This window comes from Bombus impatiens, unplaced genomic scaffold (genome assembly GCF_000188095.3).
Source record: "Bombus impatiens unplaced genomic scaffold, BIMP_2.2 scf_0020, whole genome shotgun sequence".
Lineage (NCBI taxonomy): Eukaryota > Metazoa > Arthropoda > Insecta > Hymenoptera > Apidae > Bombus > Bombus impatiens.
In genome coordinates this window covers 1,180,536-1,202,077 of record NT_176439.1, presented here as the reverse complement: position 1 = coordinate 1,202,077, position 21,542 = coordinate 1,180,536, and the positions used below count along the sequence as shown (strand labels likewise).

The window sequence follows — 21,542 nt, the reverse complement described above, 5'->3', positions numbered from 1 at the left end:
AAGAACCATTTCCTACCCTGTGAAACTCTAAAAGTTCGCCAACGAGGTCCTCGTCCATAAGACGATGGCAGTGAAGATCAAACTCTCGGTGGTGCGCCAGCAGGAACGTACGAGAAACAATACGTCGAAGATTTCTGGTTAATAATGTTCTTCTTATGGCGAGCCATGTCCCTGTTCGCCAGTTGATAGTTTAACTATATTACTATTCGTAGACAAGTCGAGATGCATGCGATGGTACGTCTAGGACGATATAAACGAGTAAAACTCTAGTTATAATATTTGAAAGCTATTCGTGATCAGAATTTCCATAACTACTCGTCCCACTCGTAAATTATTTCAAAGCTCTACCGTAAATACGATGCCTCTTCCATCCTCCAACAATTTTGGCTTATGCGGATGCAGAATTATAGACTCCCTAATCCATCGTTAATTCCAAAGATCTACGATTCGAGTACCGTTCATCCATACGAAACACCCTTTAGCGACAATCCTAAACCAAGCTTATACTTGATATTCCGCGCGAATCCGCTCGATCAATTAGAATCTTCGACGATCTCTGGTGCAGGGAGCAATAACAAAGCTCAGATATATCCTATTCCACTCGTCATCCCCGATAGAGCCACGGTTTTGGCATTCCAACGCCGTTCTCGCCCATCAACTTGCCAGGGGTTGCGGCTAATGTCGTTGATATTCAAGACTCAAAGTGCCAAGGGTTGCGTTAATGTCACCAGGGGTTCGGTGTCCGAAGCGACGCTGTTATCCGTCCGTGTAGCCGATGTCGTGGTCCACCAAGGGAGAGAGAAGCCTGGGATAGAGGCCAGAGAGGATCGTCGTGCCATCGTCCCAACCCTCGATCCGCGCGGATAACCAAAAGGGTTAGTCCGTACAGCCGTTCCAGAGATCCTTACGACGAGTCCAACTATTCTGGACATTCTCACCGCGACGAAAAACGTCCTGCCGACCCGAAACCCTTCTTTTGGGGCCGGCCGATATCTCGTTGATAAACGAGTCGGAAGACTCGCCGAGAGATTCGCTCGCAACTTTTCAGCCCGATATCGTATCACTATTTTGAGGAAAAAATACCATCGTTCGAGGGTTAACAAAAAGTAATACCAAAGGATGGCTTGCTCGGAGCTTATCGATGATTCTAAATACGCGATATACGATGGTACGTAATTTAGTAGCGGAAATTTAATAGCAGCTCGATGGTTTGAGAAACGAGACTCGAAATTTGAGAAGATGCCGGGTGTGTATTCCCTCGTAAGTTCTTCTCACTTATTTTCCAAAGGGTTTCCATAGTTTAATCCTTCCGAAAATATTTCTGAAAATCGATCCAACCTAGTACCGCAATATCTATCGGTTCTTCGAAAATGATACACATTTAGTCGAATTCTGGATATTTGCCATCCATAGACAGCCACCGCTCTCTTAGCAGCTATTACAACGTCCCACTATTCATCGCGGCGGCGCCACCCTTTGCCCTTGACATTCATCGACCGGTAACGAGCCCGAACTTTCCTCCGCAACCTTGCACGGTCATCGCCCAAACCGATATCCATTACCACCTTCGACAAGTGACAAACAATTAACAAAATTGCGCGGAGCCCAACGGCACTACGTATATTTACTTGGAAACTTAACCGAATATGTCGTTACTGCGAGATAACGATATTTTCGTGAGAATGATCGATCGAGACAAGCTGTTGCATCAATTCCTTCCCTTCCCTTTACACTGATCGTGAAATTAAAAACTTATCGATGATTCTGGCTAATAAAATCTACAAATTTGCAAGTTGAATAGAGGATTTTCTATTCGGGGCTCGTTGTAATTTAACGGTTAGAATCTAATTTTGCGAGTGACGGTAATTTAAGACCCGTTGGTCTTTCGGAAGGGACGAATATCGGCTTCCAGGAATACGAGTAAAGCCCGAGACTGAGAAACGGTACCTGAGACGACGCATCGAGACTATCTCAGGCACTCGGTGAGGGCGGAGAGAATGGGCCATCTTCATCTTGGGGAAGACTTTAATAGGATGCCATTCCCCACTTCCGGACAATGCATTCAGTACAAACGGAACTTCTAAGCTCGCTATTGCCGTTCACAAACAGCCCCTGGTTCGTGAAAATAGCGAAAATTCGTGGCTCCGTCGCGCATCCGTTTTCATCTTTCTTTTCTAGCAATCGCATACCTTGGAAAATTCGAAATTGCGCGGTCGTCCACTCGCGTGTTATCCTCGAATTCACTACCAAGTCGAGAATTTAACTCGCGAGTTCCCGAATTTACTCGTAATTTTCTTTTTTGCTTGCAATATCAAAATTAGAATTTGCCCACGAGTCAAATCTGGCTTTTCAAAAATAGTATGTTACACGATGCGAATGGAAATGCGAGGATCGTAAAGTGAAATGAGGTACCGTGCGATCATCCTTGGGGAATAATTATAGGAAAATTTAGACTCTTCCGATCGATACCTATCACGATCGAACCATCAATTTTCGCTAAGATATTTCAATTAACCTGCGTGAAAAATAAGCTCTGTAATTAACGATAAGTAAATCTCACAACGATAGATCATGCGAGCGAAGACAGATCGAAAAGGCCAGAGCCTTTAGCCACTTTCTCGCCGCTTCAAGCCATTTATTTATGAATTTACACGTGCATGCGTCGAAATGTTAACTCAATAGAGAGGGAACATTGAAAAAACACAGTCGACCGGTAAAACAACGTGACCGTTCTCTCCAACGGCTATCTCTCTTTGGTCGATTTAACGCGAGGATCGAAAGGTCGTCGTTCCGACGCGTATGGGGTTCGCAGAAGTTCAGAGACGCGGTCTGTCTAGCTGCCATCGTGGGAACGTTTATCAAAAGGCGCTTTTCTCTCGCTGACAGTGTATCCAGGAGGGAAAACCAGGGTGTTTCTTCTCTCGCTGCGTCGACCAGGAACGTTATATCGACCTCCCGCAGGCAAATTTCGGCGTTCATAGCCATAAACGTTCCTTACCAGCCGCCTATCGGCCGAAATAATAGCGTAATAAATCTAGTAACTTTTCGCGAGCCACCGTCCCGAAACGGTCCGAATGGAGAGCACGGGGCGTCTCGCTTCACCGAATCCCTCCGATGGGAACACGGTATCTCCACGCTATCAAACAATCAATCTATTCCTGCTGCCGTGGGCGATTACGTTTGCAGTTAATAATTCAGGCCGGTGTTAATGAAACCTCGAAAAACGGGGGTTGAAAGTAGTCGGGATGCTTATGAAAGGATCCCAGACAGCCATAAGAAAATATAGCTATTTCTGAACAGGTTAGGAAGCATTCGAGATTATGTCACAAAAATATTTATATATTCATAATAGGAATTTGCAGAAATTTCCGCAAACTAGTCAATACCATTGTCGTCGTATGAATTCTTTGACGAGCTAGACAACTACTTTATTTATCGTATGTAAAGATCGTAAGCGTTAAAGTCAATGACAGATTGACAGCGCATAAAAAATATTGCCTGCAGGTAGCACCGAGAATCGATCAGCTCGTAAATCTCGTTTCAAATTTATTTAAAGTGGAAATACCGATCACTGATTTACAGCGTATATTCGTTATAGCGATGTACGTAATATGTTTAAAGGTGATGTTCGAACCTACAAACAGCGTAAAAAGAATATGGCAAATCGATGGTAACGCTGAGCTGTGTTATACGGTATTTCTTATTGGCACGTGGCATGAATCGAGGCAAACGATGACGCAAAAACTCGAGACAAATCGATCGATCGAGAGGAAAGAAGCAAATCACCGCGTAACGTCTCGTATTCCAACTATTTCTCTATCGAGACTCTTTCCCTCGGAGTTCCTGGGGGACGAGAGAGCCAGACGATGGTAAGGAAAAAGCCGACGGGTACAGACGACGAGTCTGGACAAAGACGGCGGGACAAAAGCGGAGAGAAGATGAAGGGAAGAAAAGGAGGGAGAAGAAAGGGAAAGTAATAGGACCGACTGGGAAACGTGTGTCTCGTGATAATACGTTTCTGCTCGCTCTTCGTTCCTCGATAATTACTCGGAATACCAACAGCGGGTGGGGAAACTCGAAACGCTACAGCGTACAGACACTACCACAGAGGATATCTTCCCTTGGTCCACACCAATTACGATCTTTCGTGGTGTAGCTTTCCACGGGAAAGACCAAACACGGGATATTCCGGATCGAAACGAAATCCAATAGAATCTATTTGTCAACGAATAAAACTTCACCGTTTAATTTGGGAGAGAAAAAAACGCGTCGTTATATCGGCGGTAACTGAACCTTGTTACGATAGCAGAAATTCTAGAGAGTCGTTTCCCTTGTTGGGAAGATACTTATACGCGTGGTACGCACTGCACACATTTTACTTTGCTTAGTTTCTTCCATGGAAGCTAAACAAGGTGGACGACGCTTGAGACTTTCTAGTATATTTATTATAATACATAATATGTACCAAATTGGTAGAATTGTGTTCGTACGTATCTACTAATACACTGGCCGCTACAAACGAGTCCCGACTTAACCAACTTGATTTTATCGGACTAAACGCGCAATAATCCTGTTAGCTAACCGAATAGCTCTCCGAATCCTGTTATCTAATCAAATACGCTGTTACTGGTCGAAAAAAGAAGCGAGATTCGACGTACTGGAGAAACGATCAACATCATTGAGAGCAATCGTACGGCAGAAAAGGGTATCGTAACGGGCATCGAGCAAGCCAATGTCCTGGCAGTTGCCATTTCCATAACGGGATTTTATTTCCATTTTCTCGCTGGCAGCAGGCTGAGGTCGGAACCGCGCAGGAAAATAGAGACGAAGAGACGATGTGAGGTGGCACGCGAAAAAAAATGGAGAATTTATGCGTCGCCAGGAATCGAAAGAGGTGGAGAAGTTGGTCGCCGGATGCCCGGGATATGCAGGCGACCGGGAGGTACCTTCCGCTGAATATCCGCGCAACTTTCAACGGGAAAGCTGACATAATGCGATCGAACGCTTTCTCCTTCTGACGCAAGAAGCCCGCGAGGCGAGCGCCGGAAAATTGAAAACTCGTAATTGAAAATAATCGCGATTTTACGACTCTCATACCGATCAAACAGCGTACGATCTGTGCTGTGTCTTCGAGACTGTGTAGAAAAGAAGAAGCGTGCCATAATTTGTTGTTTCGCTCTTATTATTATCGACATTATTCGGTATCTATTTCATCGAATTGATTATATTTAACGAGTAAAAACCTGTGTACGAACCAATGGTTCTATGTTTGAGATAGAAGGGCGACTTCCTGTTCCGCGAATCTGATTATATTCTAGTAATATCCTGATCATATCCTTGTGAAACGATGTAGCTGTTTCGATCGAGGTGTTTCTCTCGACACTCGATACATTGTTCGGTCACACAATCTACCTGTTCTCGAGGCACACCGGATATTGAAACTCGCGAAACATATCGCCACGTATCGAGCGGTTTCGCTTAATGGCTTCTTGGATTGCAGGAAGAAAACTGCCCTATTTTTCCAGAAAGCTGACGCGGAATCGATATATTATTCGTTGGTGGTCTGCTTTCGCGTAATGGATCTCGACAGGATTTATCGCGGATTTCGTCCAACTATATCTTTCGTCTTTCGCTGAAACTTGCTTGCAATCGATGACAAGCGAGTCCTCGTCTTCGATTTAGACAAGAAACGAACCGTGTGAACGCGAACTCGACCAAAGCGTTGCTAAATCGCGTTACAAAATCGCGTTCAGGCGCACCAACGCTGCAGCATATATCACCGCCCAAGAGTACACGCACTTGCTTTCTTTTTTAGTACGTACGATAATTTAATTAGAAAATCGCAAACAAAAATTATCCATCGACACGCATACAGGATGCGTATCATTTTCGATTGTACCTTTCTAAATGTCTTTTTAACGTTAAAAGATATCTCAAGTTCGAGCAAGCTATGGAAACGTTGTCGTCGGTATGCACGATGTCGCGTTTCAACTTTACGCTAAATGTCTTCCGAACACGTCCCGAATCTTATTTGTTTTACGAAAAGCAGAAGATTAAGATATAAAAATTGGAGAATCGAAACTTTCTACTCTTCCTTTTATGAAACGCAATGGTTTATAAACCAAGCGATTAAAATCCAACATCGATCGTTATCTCTGTCGCACGAAAAAAAAATTAGCTTTCTTCGTTACATCCTACGCACCAAACAGTGGGAGCAGCAATCGTCGAAAGAAATAATTAACAGAGTGGGTGGTTGTTCCGTGGCCCAGTGCCATAGAAACGATTCATCGAAAGGGGCCAGAGAAAAATTTAATGAAAAGAACCAGCGGAGGCTGGCTAAGTGGTACGTGGATCTCGACTCTTCGTAGGAGCGAGAGAAAGGGCAGCTTTTCCGTTTAAGGAGAGAAGAAAGCCGGCCGAGCAAGAAGGGAAGCCCGTAAAAGGCGGTCCGAGACGTCGGCAACCGATATAATGCGAGTCCGCGAAAACGGAAGCGAGCGTCCACGGCCAACCGCGTCCGTTACTTTCGTCCAGAGCCACCACCAACTCCCCTTTTCTTTTTCGTTAGCACTGGCCCGCCTCGATTCCACTCCCCGACGTTCGTCGAGTTTCTTTTTGCTGCTCGGCCAGCCCTGGGCCGAACGATGGCTGCGGAAAGAGCGACATTTGTCTCGCCGATTATAACGTGGCTCCTACAGCTCCTCTTTCCGTTTTCATCGTCTCCGCGTTGTTTCTTTTCGTCACCTTCTGCTCGTTTATCGTTTCTGCCGCTAGAAGAGCCCGCGTGCCGTTTTGTCGGTCGTTAAAACCATTTGTCAGGATTCACGAGGAAATGGAATTCGGGAAACGACGATCTCGGTGCAGGATGATTCGTGGCATCGATCTTCGTAGCGATGCATGAGAGATTTGGCGACTCTTGGGCAATTTTTGGACGAAAATTGAGGGAAATTCGAAGCAAGGATACAAAGGACGCGATAAAAAATTCGTTTACGTGAACTTTTATCCGAATGAAATGGTAGTTAGATTGTTCCGTAACCGGGATACCTTGAGGGATTTCAAACGCGACGAATATATCAAAAACAGGAGCACGATAAATTTCAAACGTAGTAGAAAATCGTAAAAGGAGGAAAGAATAGAGGAACTCCTACCGTACAAATTTCAGTAATTAGGCAAAAATGACTTGACGCCCAACAGCTTCTACGATAAAAGGAAGCCAAAGAGTCTGAGAGACCGATTCCACGCGCGATATCTTTGCGATTTTGTTTCATTCGTAGATTAATGACCGCACGAAGGAAGGAGAAAATCGTTTCAAATTATCGTTCATAATTCCGAGGGAGGATGAAAGGTCACATGGACGCTGTAACGATGATGACGACGACGATGAGGAGAAAGTACGCATCTGTCGTTCATCACTCCCCCTACGATTATTGGCCCAACCAGTATCGTCACAAAGGACCCACATTATCTTCGGCGACATTAAAGCATCGCGTGGGTCAAGAATGATTCGTGCCATTTCCGAACGAAACAAATTACGTTACGAAAATAAGCGTGTACCCTCGGACCAAGTTTGACTTCTGTTGGAGCAGGAAGGATCAAAATGAAACGATGGTCGTGGCTTGTTCCCTAAGCGACCACGAAAAGGAACGACCACGCAGCGGGTTTACGTATATCAAGTTCAGGGCCAAAAATAGTTGTGTGCGTGACGTGGGACGAGAAAAGCACGGGGCTATCTCGCATCGATCCGGTTGAGGTAGGTCTCGGTCTCAAGGGAGCCACGAGACTTATCCCAGTTCAGGGAGAAATTTCAAGGATATTCCAGCTCACGCGCGGGTTCCTCGCTTGGAACCAGATTTCTCGCGTCATTACCATAAAATTCTCATTAGGAATCGCCCTCGTAAATCGATCATCCGTTAAACCAACGTCGATCCTCAAGCATCAGATTGTACCATAAGGTAGCGTGTGTTTTGTACCACGTTAACCATAAATCGTAACGTTCGTCTATAAGTTACATTTTGTACATCGTTTTATAGCATTTGTTAATTTCTTTCGCGCGTATCTATTTTAAGGCGTAGAATTATATTCTGACGTTTAGAAAAGTATATAATGCGAGGGGAGAAATAAAATATGTATCCACGTGTCTTTCAAAATACGCAGTATGGTATTCTCCTTGTTTCAATTTCGAGGAAAGCGACTGGAAGCGCCGAGCGAAGAACCTGGTAAAATGAGAGGCAAGGCGGAAATAAAGGGGAAACTGAACGAGTAACGAGAATGCGTTCGTGGAAAAAAGGGTAGTCGAACGAAAAAATCGGCACAATTATTTCTCTCTGAAATACGCTTGCTCGCTCGCGAGCAACGAGTCGGTGAATTGCGCGGGTTGCGCAACAGGAAGGCGAACGTTTAAGCTAATGACCTTTAATGCAAAGCTCCATTGTGTGCGTCGCGAGACGAGCTTGGAACGAGGGTTAACGCACAAAATGTACCCATCGGAAAACAAAAAAGGAAAAAAGGAATAAAGCCGGAGGGACGAGGGGAGGAAAAGAGAGAGGGGCTAAAAGAAAACGAGAGGAACAGGCCGCACTCTCGAATAATAACCAGCGATTCTCGTTTCAATCTGCGATTGTTCCCAATTCGAATATACGCGGTCTGATCTAAAAGTAACGGGACTACTTTTATAAACGTTTTTGTAAAAAAAAAAAGAAAAGAAAAAAATAGTTCCCTTGGGAAGCGATACGTCGATGGTGATGTTTTTTTCCTATTCGTTGAAGCAATAGGAAAGTTTAACCCACAGATGGGGTGAAGGCTCGATCGAGTTTGACTCTCGCAAATATCCAAGTTGTAACACGGAAAAGCAAAGAAAGTGGTCCCATCGTTTCTGAGCCCGACAACGTATGCAACTGTGCGACAATACGTTAAATATACAAAAAACAATAACGTTCGGTTCTTTAACAACTAAGAAGCGCAGAAGGAAAACGCAATAATCAAATAAAAAACTAGAAATTGGTGGTATAAAATTCCTATGTCTGCGTGATATATGAAAAACATAACTTTGTCCATTCTTCTCCCCGCGATCTGAAATTTACTTTAACTTCGATTCAAACGAGCGACCGACGATCTCGCGAGGAAACAAGTTCGTGAAAAATTCCAGAATCTGATAAAAGTTGGACCGTTGCGTATGAAACGGTTTGAGAAGTATGGGTATACACACTGCGGGGGTAGTTTCTCCGTTTCGACATAACGAAATTAGGAAAGCCAGATCCCTAGAACTGCTGGCGGAAAACTCAACCGACCGAACTTCTGCGTCCATCGTTTCCTGCTACCTCTGAATTTAATCAGCGCCGACAAGCAAGGGGCCAGACGCGCGCCTCGAGATTATATTACTTAGAAACTATCTTAGGAATAACACGGTTCTTGCAACGTCCATGGAGAAATTCGCCGGCTTAAAGAGCCACCCTCTCCCTGCGTTCGATGCGGCGCCAGACCAATGTGGTTTAATCCTCGAGGATCGCAAGAGCCACTTCCGGTACCAACGACGCGACGCGTCGACTGTTATCAATTCTCTTAACTACATTCGTTCGTGGAATTGCATCGTTAACTTCGCTATCGGCTATAGTATGCCAGGTGAAACGATGAGGTAAACGCGAAGCGGTAAATCAAAAGGAAGAATGCAAATTTTAAGCACGAAACAAATTATACGACGCTTCGAGATGGAATTAATTATCAGCGTTATACGAAACATTGACAATTTCCTAAAGTATCTTCGAATCGACTGAATCTTTGTATCATGAACGACGGTGTATATAATATTTGTCGTCCTACCGCCTACTCTATCGTCTATCATTTTACATTTCCTCTTCTGTTTATTCATCGCTTTATGGCTTCTTGTATTCGTAAGAAACGAACAAATAAAAAAACAAAATATATAGTTCTCCATATCTCTGATGTTCTCCATATAAAAAGAAAGGAAACACGTTCAAAGATATCCTAAAATTCCCAAGCGATGTTCCATCGTGCAAAGTTACCCGAGGAGCCGTTCGAAACCCTATAAAACTCGAAACAGCAATTAGCCTGGCACGGAATCGATTTCCTTTACGACGTTTGCAAAAAAGAAGTCGATATACGGTCGATCTCTCGATATCTCTCCTTACTTGCCGCCGAGAGTCTCTGTTTGGCCGACGACATGGACAAGGAACAAGACGAGCAGGAATCGGTGACATCGATATCTACCGGTACACACACGGTGCACGATAAATTCCGGCTGGCGTTTCCTATTAGCTCCAACCGGTTAAGCCCGCTGTCGTACATCAGCGTCAGTTCATCGGGAATCAATGTCCATCGAATCGACGGAACGAGAAATCACAGACAGACAGACAGAGAAAGAGTTAAACTCTGAATAGGGATAGAGATTCTCGAGTACTGGAAGAAGCGACTGAACCGCAGGCAAAAGGTTTTCAACGTCGTGCTTTTAATTAATCTCTGCTCCCCCGGTCGCGAGTGCCATTCAGAGAGAACTCTCGCAGTCGCTACTCTTCGCAAAGCGAAGGAGGCTCCTGCCTTCGTAACCGCCAACAAAATATCGCGCCTGGTATACACACACACCGTCCAAAGAGTTTTGGCCAAGGGACTTACCCAAATTTTCCCGTCTTCGTTTTCCGACCGTACTTCGTTGGACGAGTCTCTTTCTCTTTCGAGTATACCGCATAATATCGGGATAAAATCGTACGTCACGCTTATCTGCGAAACTAGTTTTTAAAAAAAATGGCTGTTTGTAGCAACTTGTTACAAAATTTCGCCATCCTATTGGGTATTTTTAAAAAGAAATCGCCTTTCATCCGAACAAATTCTTTTCGCTTTCGGCAATGTCGTATTTAAAATTCATCCTACTGAAACGTGAAATCGTTTTTAAATCTTCGAACACGGTTTACGTTCGAGCGAGGTTTAATCTGAGCAGAGATTACGACTCTTCCCAACGCGCTACGCGATTGCTTTGCAATCCAAACATTTGCATTTCGCAGATAGAAGGGTTGTAGACGAGTTTTAACGATACATCGAAGAGAGAGTATAGAGAGAAACGCGTGCGAAACAAGGATCCGAATTACTGGCTCGTCAACGTTCGATGAATCGGTGTGCTGATAGAATACCGATGATGGCAGAGTACAGAGGTCTAAAAGTACATAGTAACCTAGCCACACCCTAATTTAAAAGTACACCGGATAACAAAGTAATTGCACCGTAACACGCTACCTTTACGTTTTCTATCTACCTGTTTACTATCTGCTCTAACCGCGTCTTGTATCGGGTATAAACGGGTATATCTTTTAGATAAACGGAATTTTTATGGTATATTTGGATGGATCGATAATATAGGGAACTCAAATTATCTAGAAGCTCTGTAGGAGTGTGGGGGTTAAAACCTGGACACGGTTCGTTATAATACAAGAGGGAGGAACGGGACAAATACACACAGAAACGGTCCTGTCGTGATTTCCAATTCGCGCCAGCAATCCCTGGTTTTAAAAGCGACGTGACCGCGGGGCAAAGGGTGCGCCAGTGCCGTCTCCATATTGGTATTCAACGCTCAAAAGGCAAATCTTGCATTCTGCAGTTCGACAGCAAAGGGTTGTGTTCTGATCAACCCCCGATACTGACGAATATACTAGGGTTGATTCCACGGATTGCGGCTATCAAGCGTGGCTGAAAATATTTCGAATCGTTGGGAAAATTTGGTTTTTTACAGTAGATTCGCTGCAAGTATGACACGGTGTTTGGAAATATTTCGCTGCTACTTGTTATCCCTGTCGGATTTCTTACAAGTGGCTTTATACCGTAGTTCCGAATCAACGATGAAGCATCTTCGGCCATTACAAAATTGTGGTTGCTTAGTTACAACATCTTTGACGCCATATACCGACGTATTACCCGTTTACAAGAATCGAAATTATTCTACGTGTTAGCTTCGAAATACGCTTAGCTACGCAGTAATAGTATAGCGTTAATAACGGCCCTGGTTGTTACGGCTACGTGTGGACGCTCTGTTGTGCAACGAACCAATTCATCTCAAACATGCGGCGTTAAATATTTCGATCAAATTGCACGAAGACTATCCCTAAGCGTGCGTTGTTGGGTGATGCGTTGCCATGGGAGGACCTCAAACAGAGGGTGAGTCGTGCAGTTTGGAGGGTCGGTTCCTCTTCGATCCATCTAGAATTACTGCATATGCAAAGCCGTGTATCCGCTACAAAACATCGATCGTTCCTCGCCTATTCGAATCTCTGTCCAACGATCAACGAAGCGAACATCGAAAGAGAGAAAAGCGAGCGATAGCGCTCGAAAGCAACCGACAAAAGGGGCTTATTGCGCAATAGGTCGCGGAACGATGGGAGAGCTCTCGGCAAGATAGCGCCGCACACGCTAGAAACTGGCTCGCTTTTATTTCCCGCGAACCTTAAAGCACGGAAACGCGACTTTTTCGCGCGGACGTTGGAGAATCCCTCGCGTGATTCGTCTCGCGCGGCTCGAACGAAAGGAAATCGCGCCGTAAACTCGCGTTACGCCATGTTGCATTCATTGTTGCTTCTAATAAAGCATGCGCCTTTTCTGCGTTTGCAAAAGGAATAAATAACGCCCGGAGCACCGTGGACGAAGGAAAGGCGAACAGGCAGGTCCCTTTTATGGCCTATCTTCCTGGAGAGCTGAAACGCAGCTTCGCGATGAAAGGTTATACGAGAGAGCCAGACGTGAAAAGAGCACACGCTGCCTTCCCCATTCTGTTATGCCCGTGCGTATTTCACAAAACGCGAGCGTAGTCCGCGAGCTAACGATATCGTAGAATTTGCGCTCAGGATGCTAACGACCGGCTATGTAAGTCGCAAATTAACCCTCGCCGATGTTTTTCGGCGGTAACCCTCGTGGACCAACCGTGCATTGGTCCTGGCAATGAAAATGCGAGAGGGTGGCTACTTCTGTACGAGTACAGTGGCTCGCAAAAGTATTCGAACGCTTACGACGAATTGCTAACTGAAAGTAATATCTTCTAACCTCTTTGTCAAATCATCAGGATATAAATCTAAGTTACTCGTTAAGAGTAGTAATAATATTTTAATATCTACTATAAATTTTCTATGGCGATTGTTTACAGTTCGCGTAGATAATTTTGTGAGCCACTGTATACTTCGTTATGGTTGCTCGTTTCGGAACGTTTCACCGCCATTTAGCGGAGTTCAGAGGGGAAGACACGCCGGCTATTTTACTAGTTATTCTCTTTTTTCAACTCGTGCCAGTCGGCGCTCGAAATGGTGGGTAATTTGAAAGTCGAAACGAAGGTGCAACAACACGCTTTCAAACTGGCTATTACATACGGGGCTATTACACGGACACGTATAATACAGGGTGGTCCGACGAGAGTAAAGTATCTTTGGATCGAGCTGTTTTTCTGCTACATAAATCACGTACTCGACGATTACTAAATTGACTTTCCTCGTACATATTAATTTCATTCGCCCAGCCCCATCGATCCGTCGGTGTATAATCGCTTGTTACCGGGCGAATTTATACCACTGTGTAACCATGTCGTTTAATCAATTTGTAATCCATCGATTCATCGCCACCGCATGCGTTGCAAATGCGCAAACGGAAATACGAACTACGAACCACCGGTGTGACGCCACTGAAATCGTTGTGGAAATGAAAGCATATTGTTCCCTTTCGTTGCACCTTTAAATTTCCCATGCTCGTAAACACTCGCGCTTTAGTTACAAATCATCGGGACTTAAAAGTATCGTTTCCTCCTCTTTTCGAGAATCAACGAACCGTCGATTTAATCGCATTACAATCGTTCTACGACCTTAAATTTCTAACGAAAGATTTCGAATCTAAGAACAGATATACGCGTATTTCACGCACTAAACGAATAAAACGAATCCCATGCTTTAGATAATTTACACAGCCCCGAATATCACGCATATTCGATACATTTTTCCTTTAAATTTTCCAAAAATGCGCAAACACGAGCAGCATCGTTATAGATCGTCAGAATTTAAAATACGATCTTTAAAAATGCAACGCATAATTTTGGATATCCCGTGCATTCTCATCAAATTTTTCACAAACCCATAAATATCCACCATCTACTCCGAAAATCGTCAAAAAATTCTCTGCACGATCGTGTGAAACGTACGATGCCGTATCAAACAGGCCCGTATCTTCTTCATCGATCGACCTACCGCAACGCGTACGCGTCTCGTCGCCAGAGGGACGATTAAACGCCAGACCAAGAGCTTCGACAGGCTATCCCTCTGAAATATATATGTATAATATTCGCGTGTGTGCATACACGGCTGAATGCGATGGAATCGAGATTCCGGTGTAATAACGAGTCACGTGAACGTGCATCACACACGAACAGGGGGTGTAAGTGCACGAACCACCGCGTGGGAAATGGTATTGATTTTGCCTCGTATTTGGGGTAGGACGACAGTGTTACGGCGTAGTCCGGCAAGCCAAAGGATTCGTTACAGGGTGAACGCAGACGAAAAGCGAAGCGGACTTCTCGTGAGAGATTATTTCGACGAGATCGCAGGGTGGAGAATTCATACGCGACGCGCATGGCGTTCTCGAGAGCTACGTTTAAGGATTGTGAGTTGCAGCGCGATACGTTTCTTGAATAATTTGTTAACAAATTCTGAACCATGGATGGACAAAACTGAACGTAGAATAGCTCTTTTTCTTTACAATAACGAAACGAACGTACGACGCAGAATTGAGGAAGTTGAAATTTCAGCGATCAATTACCAAATTATCGGAATTATCAGGGTTGAGATAACTGCCTGAATAATATACACATACTACGTGTTAAATGGAAACGAAAGGATACGATAGCATCAAGTTCTCGTAATTTATGTACTATGCATGTATGTACTAAAAGATACGACAAATTTCGCGTACTTGCAGTTAATTGATATACAAACGCGTACAATAAATACAATGGCGTACGAATGCTTCTTGTATCTACTGTATAAGAGTAAAAGGGAGAAGAATGGAAGCGAAGAATTTCTTAGACAGACTTAAAGCAAGAGGATCTGCCGGCAGTCACCGTGACCTTGCTCTATCGCGTACCTTCCGCTTTAAGGAATCCCGTATAGCTCCTCTTCGCTTTTCCCGCAGCTCTAGCGAGGTTACTATTTCAAACTTTCCCCAGTCGTGGTTAACGTGTACAGCGTGAGATCGAGTCTCGAACACGATCCGACAAAGTGTACGATACACGAGATATTAATTTAAATAACGCAATGCAAGATTAGTTGTTCTTTTACCTTAATGTGATAGGAGTTGAGTTTAGTGCGTGGCAGGCTGTTGAAAGCGCTGAAATCCAGTCGACGGGAGAAGATTCCATTCGCACCGCAACTTTGCCTGCAACGGAACATAGAAATATATATTGTACTTTATACTTTCTCTTTAACGATTATATATTATTTCTAGCAATTACAACAACTATAAATTGCATAAATATTACGATGGTATCTAATACACTTTTCCTATACGCTATATTGTTCGACGAAATTTTTGGGGTTAAAAAAATACAGCAGAAAAAATCGGGGATCCTGCGTTTCATGATACGTAATAATTCCGTTCCTCCCTTCGCTTGATAACCCTCGACGTGTCGCATAACGGGAGGGTCGCTTTTTGAACTCGTACGTTTATCCTCGCAAGCCGATGAAAACGAGCTCGCTGAAGATACGTAGCCTGCGTTCTACCACTCGTCATTGAGTTTCGCGTGCGTGCCAGCCAGGGAATACGCGTGGATACGCGTGTGCCTACCTTCCCCGGCTCATATGCCAGAAAGAAAAAGAGTCGCGGAATATAAACCCAACCGAATGGAAGAATTTGCCGCCGGACGAACGCGAAGCGTACCTCCGCCCTCGATCGACGCGTAAAACTTTGAAATCTCGCAGAAGGGAAACTGAATTCTCGAAATTGCTCTCGGCTAGATAATGTCTACAACGTCGGAAGGGACGTGGAGCTCGACGGTGGTAGACGAGGATTCGGTTCGAGGCGACGCGAGGAACGCGCATCGTTGGAACACGGGAGAGCACGTATCTGCGTTTCACACTCGGCTGACCCTGATGTCTGATTCTGCAAGCGCCTGCGACTGACGTCTATCCCAACGAAAAGTAACTTCTGTCGACTAGATTCCACGACGAAACGAGTACGCTCCCTGGTAGAGCATGTTTTGTTACTTCGAAGAGGAAATCGATGCCGAGGAAACTCTGCAAAGTTCCTGGACGAGAATATCATTGTAGCGATATGCGTGTACCGTTCTATCTACCTCCAGTTCGTTTACGTTCTATGTTGTTGGATCTCCGTGCATATCGCGGTCAGAGATACGTTAATATGAATATTTTTATTGTGATTCGCGACGTCTAAACTTGACACACGCGATTCTCGGAAGTCGGCCAGATTAACTTCGCCTTTTGCAAATTTTGTCGATTTTGTTGTCTCGATACAATGTTTAGAACTGCGAACGATAAATCGGAAGAATTTTCGTCCAACTTGATGTTCGTAAAATCGAGGTGCTACTCTGACTTACGCTTTTGTGACATTTATTTATTAAGACATCGAAAAAACGAGAAATCTTACGAGAAATTCATAAAGAATAATTGTGAAATCATTACAAAATCGACTGGCTCAACTTTTCAACGATTCGCACGTGACACACGCGCCGATGGAAAAATACAGATCGTATTTTTTCAGGCTCGTAGAGCGGATGCGAAAAAATCGTGGCGACGACCGTGGAGATCGCGCCTGTGGACGGAAGTTACGTCAGAACAACAGCAGGAAGACACGAGCAAACGAAACAGGCGCGCAACAGAAAGATAGGCAGACAGTCAGCAGGCAAGAGAGCCGGATGAACGACTGGCATTGTGTACGGTGGGGGCCGACCTTAACCTTGGCCTCCACTCCAACGAGTCCATCCTCTATCGTCGCCCGTATTCGTAACTTTCGGCAATGTCAACTCGGGGTCACGAAAATATTGCGCGCTATCGTCGCATGCATCATGCATACAGCAGATGCGTAGAAAAAAAAACAACGCTCACAGCTGTATTATGCAACGCGACAGTCGGTGCATTCTTTTTAGCTTCTTCGAGCGTTGTTGTTCGTGCATTGACCGAATTCGCGAACCGTGGAAGAACGCAGAGGAAGAAATATATTCTCCTTGGAATAGCGAAGATACTCGATCGACGGATAGTTGAGATCGTCCGATCGTTCTCGCGATTAATTCAGAAAAAGGAGGAGCGGAATTATAAGAGGAATTTTCGTTACGCTCGGATATATTGTTGCAATTAAATAAAGTTGTGACCTTGGAAACACATGATTTATTACATCGTTGCACACGAAGGTCACGGCAGAAACCACAACGTAAGTACGTTTTTGCTGATTTTCCTCGATAGACGTTTATTTCGCATACTAAATATCATAACGTATACTTTCAATATTTCATATATTTTATCGCGAACTTTAGCAGCTTTAAATTTAGGGTGTCGTTAATCGAACGAAGTAACCGGAACGTTTGAAACGTCGAGAGAACGAGGCTCATCGAATTCGTCGCTCCAAAAAAGGATCGTACTCGGTGCTGGTTGCATTTGCATGCAAGCAGAGCGTAACGAAGCCGCGTAATCATTGCTCGAAAATCGATATTTACGTTCGATCGCGAAAGACCGAGCTTGCACCGGCGTCGTACAAATATAGGGGGCCGTGGTATCTCTGTGTGTCGTTAATTTATATGATGCTAGAACCGACCAAAGCGACCGGTTATTTTCAATCACTGCCACTTACACGTTACTCGTCTCGCCGCCGATCGTGTGTGTTCGCCATTCGATGACTAACGCACAGCATGGCTTACGCAACCTCCACGAGAAAGGAGAATCGATAAAGTCGTTATTTCGTCGGGACACGAATACCGTCGTCGCGTGACGATTTCTCATGAAATCGCATTAACGCGATTACCGACGGTACATGGGTTCGAAACTGGGCAACGAGAGTCGAGCATTAAGCCGGTGAGAGATGGAAAAACGCGGAGTTTCTGTCTTCGAAAGCGTCAGCATTCTGTATTTATGGCGCGCGAAAGTATTTGAACGCGTGTAGCGAGAGAAAACTTGGGAAACTTTTTGAAATATATTAAGCGCGTTATACAAAAGTTTTTACGATGTCATTAAAATTTGGAAGCAATTTGAAAATTTATAAAGAAGAATAGCGAAATAGACACGTGTACGTATGGTATTAGTCGTATGTATTAGTACGTATGGTTTAAAAGTCCAGTTCGATTTATTTTAAATTACTCTTTGTAGATTCGCTGGAATTAGTGGAAGATGGAATCACCTCATTATATTTTTATCTTCCTAAATCATAAGCGCGGTGTATCTAGAATCCCAAAGATCCATTAGCATAGACCGCCATTTCAGCGATTGCAACAAAATCGCGATGTCCGTACTCGTCGACAGTCTCTCCGTTACTTTCTCTTTAATTGCCATCGGTGAAACATAATCCACGTAAAAAGAGAATCAGCCTCCTCTCTATTCTAACCGGGAGAATTCTTAAAAAAAAAGACTATACTTGCTAGCCATTAAAAGACCACGATGCAGTGGCGTGCGTACGTGACGATCGCTAAAAAAAAAAAGGGTTGTCCCGCGGTTCAATTTATTCCACTAAAGAAACCGGTTTTCAAAGCTAGGTCATGCGTATTATCGTGAAAACGGCTGGGACAGAAGCGACACCGTGTTTCTCCTGATCAGAAAAAAATTATTATCTAACCTTGACGCCGTCAGTAGGCCGCGCACGTCACTTCCGAATTGATGGGCGACCTGGAAAGGAAACTGGCTTATCGCGAATTCCTTTGGATTGTGCACGCCTGTGTGTTTCGTCAAACGTTCACGCATTGTTCTTCGAACGTGAAAAACCGCTCCGTCGTTGTCGATATGCGTCGACGTATCTCGGCTTTTAAAACAACACTAGTTTCTTTAAATAGCCACCTCTAGCGGATAGGAAAATCGAGCCGAAGAGATATCTATTTATAGACAAGTCGTCGGTACGATTAAACACGGCCATTTGAAATTGTAATCGACCAATTAGCAATCCTTGTCGCCACGAATATGCAGATTCTACGGTCGCGGTATGATTAGGAAAAGTTCCATGACGTTGCGCGTTACTTACGTCACATTCTTCAACAATGTGGAAATTTGGAACGTCCGTTGCACGATTGGAAACTTTTATCTTCTCCGGGATTTAACTAGAATCGAACAACCCTGTCTTGTATCCATATACATGTTTATCGTGTATACGTAATAAAACGAAGTAGAAAAAAGAAAATCTGTACGATCCGTTTAATTTGTAATCGTAGATCTCGAGCCAGATTCACGACCATCTGCGATCCATTAGAAATAGCGGAGAATTTTTAAACGACAAGCTCGAGATTCGTTAAAAAATGCAAATACGTGTAACTAAAATAACGTGGTTGGATACGTTTCATTGGGTCAACCGTAGTGCAAAACGATCTATGCTGGTTTCTTTCGTTGACCTGGTATGTGGGAAGTCTAGAGTGGACAACCCTTCTCCATTGACACCATCTCCTCGACGATCTCGTAACACGAGACACGGTTACGGGAGTATTTGCGAGTGAATCAGTTTTTGCAATTCGACACCATACGATAATACGTCCGTCACGAACGCACGGATCAGTCCATCGTAATCGAGGTTTGTATTTCTAGGAAGTGTTTCGCAATCGATGATTCGTTCGAAAGCCGGCGTATGAATGACGCCCGGCGTCGAGACGACGTCTTACAAACTTACACGACGAGCATCGAACTCTGGCATTGCGTGCACAGACGGATCGTGGGGCTTATCCGTTTATCAAACCGAATATTTTCTCGTAATTTATCACGTGGACGACGATTAGTCGGTTAATTACACGCCGGTTCTTCGAAACGTGCCAAGCATTCCTCGGAAAAAGTTCGATAAAATATCGTAAGTTTCCTAGGCGTTCATCCCCTTCTTCCCGATTCTACGCGCTATATACAATTTTTGAAAATTTAATTTATGCCATTAATTTATCGTATTTCAGCTACATCTATCTTTCATTTCTTTAAATAAATTACGCGGTGTATTAAAAATCGCAATTACATCGCTTTAGCTTTCGACGCCTGACAACGTATAGAAGTTCACATGCACCGTGTCACTGAATATTACGTTCCTCACGAGTCAAACGACAATCTTGAAATGAGCATCTCGAGGAACGCGTATCTAGGAACTCTCAGAGTAGCGAAGCAATCTTCGATAACAGGCGTGAAGTTGGACGAAGAAAATGTTTTCTCACGAAGATGGGGGGATCTGAAATTCAACGTGACCAGGTGGCACGGTACGAGTGGTGGGACGAACCAAGGACGTGTACGCGTCTTGCAAAATGATTTGCGAACTCGGTGCGGCCATTGCAAGGTCGTGAGCGTTACGCGCATCCGGGCCGCAGCTTGTTAAGCTTTTGAAGGCCAAGCGAGCACATCCTTGGAATTTTAATCAATCTATTTGCCTATCGCGTCGCTTTAGGCACCGGCAATTCTCGTCCAAAATTCGACCCACTGTTGCGTTTAGCACAGAAGGACGTCACAGTGTGCCACTGTATGCCAGCGTATGTAAATTGCCAGGACGAAAAGTGTCAAACCACCACAACCTCGACTTTTAATTAAGTTTCTCGAAATAGTGGTAGTTTATCAGAATAAATGGAATCATCAAAAATGTGGTATATCAGGTAGAAACTACGTGGCACGGTTCTAAAGTCAATAAGGAGCTGGTTTTCGAAGAAATCGACACGAGAACGAAGGAATTCAAAAGCAGCAGAGAGCCAGGAAGCGTCGACTCGAAATTGTTTTTTCTGTTTCTTCTATAAGATATAGGGGACCGACAGTAGGAAAAAAAATTTGAAAGTGAAATATCTGTAAATATACGCAGATAACTTTCACATGCCAAAATTATACGCGCTCGTACAAAACACGTCTAAGCGCGGCAACATCAATGGGTATCGCTTCGTAATACCTTAAATTTACGACCAAGCTATATCATAGCGTTCCTATTTAGCGAACGAAGAATCAGCCACCGTCATTTTCGCGCTGACGAAACACGCGACAGCCTGCTACTCCTGGTTGGGGCACGCGTGACCCACGAGACACCTGCGTACACATGTCCAACTCGTTCGTATTTATAGTCGATAAACGACTTGTTTACACAGGTATAGTTTCATACGCAGACTCGGTTTTACAAAAAGGGGTCGGATGAAGATGGTGGCGGAGAAAGAAGAAAAAAAAGGTGTAGAAGTGTTCGTGTTGTTGCGAAGAAGAGAACGAGAGCTGACTGTGCTGACCGAAGTATTAACGATGTTTTTCACTTGGAGCATTTTTGCGCAGTTAAACACAAGCGATAAGAAGTTTCCTGACTCAGATGTCGTTCCGTTCCTATTCTCCATGACAGTATCTCGTTCCTCCGTTCTTTTTCGTTTTTTCTTCTCG

General features: G+C 44.2%; 1 protein-coding gene across 5 annotated transcripts in view; it reads right to left on the bottom strand.

Moving 5' to 3' along the window:
• LOC117151106 (headcase protein) overlaps positions 1-21,542 on the bottom strand; it is a 171,345-nt gene that overhangs the window by 127,676 nt on the left and 22,127 nt on the right. For 3 of the 5 annotated variants that reach the window (XM_003484771.4, XM_033320263.1, XM_033320260.1), the window contains exon 2: positions 15,306-15,402. In XM_003484771.4, coding sequence (XP_003484819.1) covers positions 15,306-15,402 — 97 coding nt within the window. Of the gene's footprint in view, positions 1-15,305; positions 15,403-18,801; positions 19,001-20,166; positions 20,295-21,542 lie in introns of those variants that run through there. The other 2 variants (XM_012383843.3, XM_024366909.2) reach the window with 2 other exon arrangements.